Raw genomic sequence first — 6,281 nt, 5'->3', positions numbered from 1 at the left:
ACAAAACAATTCCTCAATGAACAAATTGAAGTGCTCTAATAAGCTCTCATGCATAACCTAAACAAGCCTCAAAGCATATATCAATTTCAGCTTGCGAACATAGAATCTAAGTAAATACAAAGTAACTCTTTGAAAATAGCAATTACAATGTAAAACATTCAAGGTTTTATCAATCGAAGATATGTTCTCCAAAATCAACAATAAATCTCGATCAAATCTCCACATTCCAAAGGTTGAATTGATTCACTTGAATTCAATTCAATCTTCAAAATTCAAGGATTGGTTTTCATAGATGGAAAATAGAATCTTCAAAATAACAACACATTTACATGTCTAAAGATTCCTGTCATTAAATTACAAACTCAAATAAGGCAAGTAATTTAATTGCCTGCAATGGGTACTACAAGAGAAAAACTCAAATTATTTGATGAATTTGTCACCGAAAATCCTTATCAAGGAGAAAATTATTATAAAGAAAAACTTAATTTTTCGATGAAATATTCCGTTGAAAAAAATAGAAAGTTCTTGTTTAAAATGTCTTGGTGGTTAAAAAGTGCTACGTCATCAATTCTTTGCAGTTCTCTAAATCATACCAATGCATAGTTTTTCAAACAATAAGAAACAAACACTAAAAGGCATACAATAAAGTATATGTTTTTATGAAGCCATACAAGAATACTTGACGTCATAATTATATTACAAAATGTGAATTAAATATATATAAGTTTCATTATAATTTATAATTAGAAATTGCATAGAAAAACCATATAGTTGCTTATCACTATAGCATAACTCCAACAATTTATATTTATATATACCTTACTAATATGTTTATTGTAAAATTATTTATATATGATACTCAAAGCCAAATACATATGGTAGATATATTGCATAGTACGACAATGACCCTAAATATGATAGTATGGGCAATATTTCAGAATTCAAAGCTTTGTACTTGGCCATTTCTGAACTCAAATGAAATTGAGTTCTGCAAAGATTTCTAAAGAGTCAAAGGGGGCCTCCCCAAGCCATGGAGGACATCATAAGAACTCTTTTCACTGGAAACGGCAGAGCCACCACTCTATCCTTCCACTTCAACCGGTCGATCAGCTGGAGAAATGGTCATCTGTAGCGGTAGACATGTACAACAACAGCAGCAGCAGCAATAACAACAACAACCATCATCATCAGCCTCAAACTAGCCACACGTCGACCAGCCGTTCATCAGACTACTCGGCCGGCGGTGACGGGGAGCCTAGTGCGGCGGGTAACAAATGGGCATCAAGGCTTCTAAAGGAATGTGCTAGAGCCATCTACGACAAAGATTCTAGCAAAATCCATCACCTTCTTTGGATGCTAAACGAACTGGCTTCCCCTTATGGAGACTGTGATCAGAAACTAGCATCGTATTTCTTGCAGGCCCTGTTTTGTAAGGCCACTGAGTCAGGACAAAGATGCTTTAAAACCCTAACTTTAGTCGCAGAAAAGAGCCACTGCTTTGATTCAGCTCGGAAGTTAATCCTCAAGTTCCAAGAGGTCAGTCCATGGACAACTTTCGGTCACGTAGCCGCCAATGGTGCAATTCTGGAAGCCTTAGATGGTGAGCCCAAACTTCACATCATCGATATAAGCAATACCCTTTGCACTCAATGGCCTACTTTGCTCGAAGCCTTGGCCACTCGAAACGATGACACCCCACACTTAAAGCTCACTGTTGTGGTCACTGCTAATATTGTAAGATCGGTGATGAAGGAAATAAGCCAGCGAATGGAGAAGTTTGCTAGGTTAATGGGTGTACCCTTTGAGTTTAATGTAATAAGTGGGCTAAACCATTTGGGCCAACTCACAAAAGAGGCACTCGGTGTTGTTGAAGATGAAGCTGTCGCGGTTAATTGTATGGGAGCCTTGCGAAGAGTCCCCGTCGAGGGAAGAGCTGCAGTGATCGGGATGTTCCGGTCGCTGGGGCCTAAAGTCGTAACCGTCGTTGAGGAAGAAGCTGACTTTTCAAGCACTCGATACGACTTCGTCAAATGCTTTGAAGAATGCCTGAGATTTTACACAGTCTACTTTGAAATGCTTGAAGAAAGCTTCACCCCAACCAGCAATGAGAAGCTTATGCTGGAGAGGGAGTGCTCAAGGGGCATAGTTAGGGTTTTAGCTTGTGACGATGACCAAGACAATGAAGGAGAGCGTGAGAGAAGAGAAAGAGGGAGCCAATGGTCTGAAAGACTCAAGGAAGCTTTCTCATCGGTCGGATTTAGCGACGATGTTGTCGACGACGTCAAGGCATTGCTAAAAAGGTACAAGCCCGGATGGGCACTCGCACAACCATATCAAAATGAAACAGGACTTTACTTAACATGGAAAGAAGAACCTGTAGTATGGGTATCCGCATGGAAACCCTAAAAACTTGGCCACAACTACAACCATGGTTTCAAGCTGAATCAATTTGCACTGCATTTATGCAAGAATTTGGAAGCAAATCAAAACATGCAGATGGAGTTCATTACCTTTCATATCTTTCTTTTGATCATTGTTTTTTCTTTAATGTCTAGTTTTTTTTTCTCAGCTTTATGCTTTGGAGTTTGTGATGTTCCTTTTTCTGATTTAGATCATTATTCTTGTTTGAAGGTGTTTGAATTTGTGCCTCTGCCATCTCCATGGCAATATCCCAATCCTTCCCTTCCCTGTATCGTTTTTCCTTCATCAATTTCTTATAAATTTGTAACAAAATTATGTATTATAGGTTTGCAATAAAAATATAAAAGTATTATGTGCAATATGTATCATTAATTCCATTTTTATATATAGAAGGTTTTGTTAGTATTAAAAAAGATTGGCACCAATATGCTAAAATTTCTTTTAATTCTGTATCAGCTTTAATCGATTCATTTTCTCAAAATAATGTCAATTTTACACCATACTCTGTTGAGCTAAAAAACACATTGTTATAAATCTCAACTATTAAATTTAAAAAAAAATCATTTCTACTACAAACATATAGACCTCTTTTGGGATGAAATACAGACATAGACTTAATTCTATTCTAAGCTGTTCCCATGTTTTTATCCTTTGATGTGGTTATAGAAATTTGATAAAGCCAATGAGAAAATCAATAATCTGTAAAAGTATAGTTAATAATCGAAATTTGATCGATACATTCTCAAATTTTTAATAAAAATATCTATTTAAAATATGCATACTCGATCCATATTAAAAAAAAAAAAACTCAAAATTGACATCATTGGGTTATAATTTCTGATTTTCCCTGGACTACGTATTTGTTCTGCACTTGCAGACTTTTTATGACAATAAAATCATTTTACCTAGAAAAAAGAATAAGTATGTAACTAAAGCCTGCCCAAGAACCCTAAACTTCACCAATTAATTAATTATCAGCTTTTAATTGATGATAATACAAGTCCCACCTATCACATTTCTTTAGTTGGTAGCATAGAGCATATATCTGTTTATGCATATCTTATTGGTTTACATCAATCATATTCTTTATTCCATAATTAAAAATTATTATCCACTGTATATGAGAATTTAATATTAAGATTAAAAGAAATTAGAGAATCTACAACATTCTGACCAAAATTAAATAAACAAATAAATTTCAACATTAGCAGTCTCTAGGCGGTCATGTTATTAGAACAAATAACTTTTTTGCAGTTATATATTACAATATCATTTTAACTTTTGTTGGATCGGAAGTTGGATCGCAACAGATACATCGAGAAAGTAAAATAAAAAATAAAATAAGGAGAGAAATATCACGCAATATTGATTAATCACTACAACAAATTAGGCTTTTAGCGGTGTTTTTAGTGACGTTTAGATCAAAAACGCTGTAAATATATACCATTAGTGGCGCTAATAGAGAAACACCTCAATAAGTAAAGCAATAGCGGCATTTATGGGAAAAACGCTGCAAAAGGTAAAGCAATAGCGGTGTTTATGGGGAAAACGCCTCAAAAGGTAAGCAATAGCGGCGTTTATAGGAAGAGCACCGCAAATTTTTTTACTTTTTATTGAAATGGTGTTGTTATTCACAAAGATATCATCTCCCACGCACAAATTATTTTCTTTCTCGATCTTTTCTTTACTTGAAACCCCAAAATCTTGTCCTTTTTCTTTCCCAGACTTTTCTTTACTTGAAACCCCAAAGTTCCGTCCCTTTTCTTTCTCAGTCTTTTCGTTGTTTGAAAAAAAATATACATACATTGTTATTCTATTTTAGCTGCTCCTCACATTGAAGAAAATATAAGTCTTCTCTTAGTCTCAATCGACATTTTCTCAGGTAAGACAGTTCTGCTTCATTTCTTTCTTTCTTTTTTAATTTTCTTATTGACTTTTTATTTTTGTGTTTTTCTTTAATTTCTAGATTTGCTGTAATTTATTTTCTCTTTTCTTCTGAATTCTGGGTTATGCTGGTTGCGTGCTTAGAAAGTTGGGGTTTGCATTGATGTTTCAATTCTTCTGAATTTTTTTAATTTTTACCTACCGAAACTGGAATATGCTTTTAAGTTATTAGGGGCTTCCCATGTATAAATATGTGATTTACAATGGTGTTTAGTCCATAAAATTTTCACAATATACTTTTACGAATCAAATAATATATACCTTAAGCAATCTTAGGTTTGGAAAAAATCAATTATTTCATCCCAGACTTGCCTAGAAACCAGAACTAAATATTTAAAACTAGACAAGTTCATGATGCACATTAACAAACTCAAAACCATTCTCAACATCCAGCAGCTTATGGCCCAACGAAAGTGTGGTCCCTTTGTCTCTGTGCAACTAATGTCACAATGGAGAAACATTGTTGCTGAAGCTATTTGAATGTTGCCCAATCTTCATTTCTTACTTCTAATGTTGTAACTTTTTCCACTGAATTTTGATTTTTTTTCTTTCTAATGCTTGTAGGAAAATATCAATTGTCTGTTCGGCTAGAGACAGTTACTTATTTGTAGAATTCTTTTCATGTGAGCTTTCTGCAATCCAAATTAATTACTACTGACTAGGTTTCCTTTATTTTTGGTGTTCTATTTACAAATGGGTGTAACCTTATACCAGAGAAAGAGAAGGGAAAAATGAAAACTTTCTTAAGTGGATGTCAATTTTTTTATCTTATTTCTAGAATATGTTTTTTCCTACTTTCTATTGTGACAATATTGACTTCTATTAGTTCCTCTGTAGGTGGAAGCAAAAGATCCCTCCACTGGTGCTTCATATTATTATAATGAAAGTAAAGGAAAGAGTCTATAACACCCCAAACCCGGCCTAGACGTTAGTGTCGAATCTGACGTGTCACATGGAAGTGTTTTATGAAATCAAAGTCTAATGGGGAAATTCGTTTAGTAAAAATCCAATTAGTTCTTACTTATTAGCTCCATTTGGTAAGTTATAAAAAACACCACACGGTAAAATGGCTTGTAATTGCAGGTTTAAAATTCATGAAAACTAATTAAAAGAATTTGTCCCTGTTTACCTTGAAAAATAGTTTATGTTGTGAAAACTTGTTTGTATCCGTTAAGTAGTTCAAAATAATCAATTAGAAAACACAATTAAAAGAAAATTAAAATATTAGAGGCCTTATTACATAAAAATCACCCCAAAGTAAAATTTAAGGAACTGGTCTAGAATAAAATATTAGCGAACGTGCGGCCACCTCCGAGTCCCACGCGGCTCCAAATCACCTAAGGCTGGGGATTACCTGTACAGTTAGACAGAAGGGTGAGTTTACGAAAACTCAGTGTGTAATCCCTTATCATTTAGTCAGTAATATAAGCAGTAACAGACTGGGCCTAAGCCCTTTTTGGTAACAAAACCGTGTGGGCATTAGCCAAAAACAGTAAAAGTGTAGTGTGGGCCTTAGCCCATTACAGTATAAGAATCAAAAATAGAATACATGTGGGCCTAAGCCCAATATAGTGACAAAATCAGTATTAGAAATGCAACAATGCAATCATGCAACCCATCTCAATCCAGCCAATACACCTCCCGTACCAACAAACACACTATGTGGGGATAAAATTGACCCACCGAGCCAACAAACCAATATAAGCACCGGTTGCGGCACTAATCAGAATCGGAGCAAAGCTGCCAGAAACCAAAATGGTTAAGAACTATAAACATGATAGCTATAAGCTATAAACAGAATGGCTACAAGCCATAAGTACAGTAATATGATTTGCACAAAGCCATTAGTAGTAGTGATATGTTTGGCACACAGCCATCAGTAACGGTAATATGATCGGCACAAAGCCATTAGTAAC

At 34.9% G+C, this 6,281-nt stretch overlaps 1 protein-coding gene across 1 annotated transcript; it reads left to right on the top strand.

Annotated features, from left to right (window-relative positions):
• The first annotated feature begins 874 nt into the window (after nt 1-874).
• On the top strand, nt 875-2,780 carry LOC105778621 (protein SHORT-ROOT). The gene has a single exon (XM_012602348.2). It carries the CDS (start codon nt 976-978, stop codon nt 2,404-2,406), a length of 1,431 nt encoding a protein of 476 aa, XP_012457802.1. The 5' UTR covers nt 875-975; the 3' UTR covers nt 2,407-2,780.
• The last annotated feature ends 3,501 nt before the right edge of the window (nt 2,781-6,281 follow it).

Source organism: Gossypium raimondii, chromosome 10, assembly GCF_025698545.1.
Source record: "Gossypium raimondii isolate GPD5lz chromosome 10, ASM2569854v1, whole genome shotgun sequence".
Classification (NCBI taxonomy): Eukaryota; Viridiplantae; Streptophyta; class Magnoliopsida; order Malvales; family Malvaceae; genus Gossypium; species Gossypium raimondii.
Note: the sequence above shows the minus strand (reverse complement) of the source record. Positions and strands in the feature narration are given on the sequence as shown.

Excerpts from the sequence above, each read along its gene's own strand:
- LOC105778621 (XM_012602348.2), top strand. The coding sequence starts at position 976 with ATGAAATTGAGTTCTGCAAAGATTTCTAAAGAGTCAAAGGGGGCCTCC.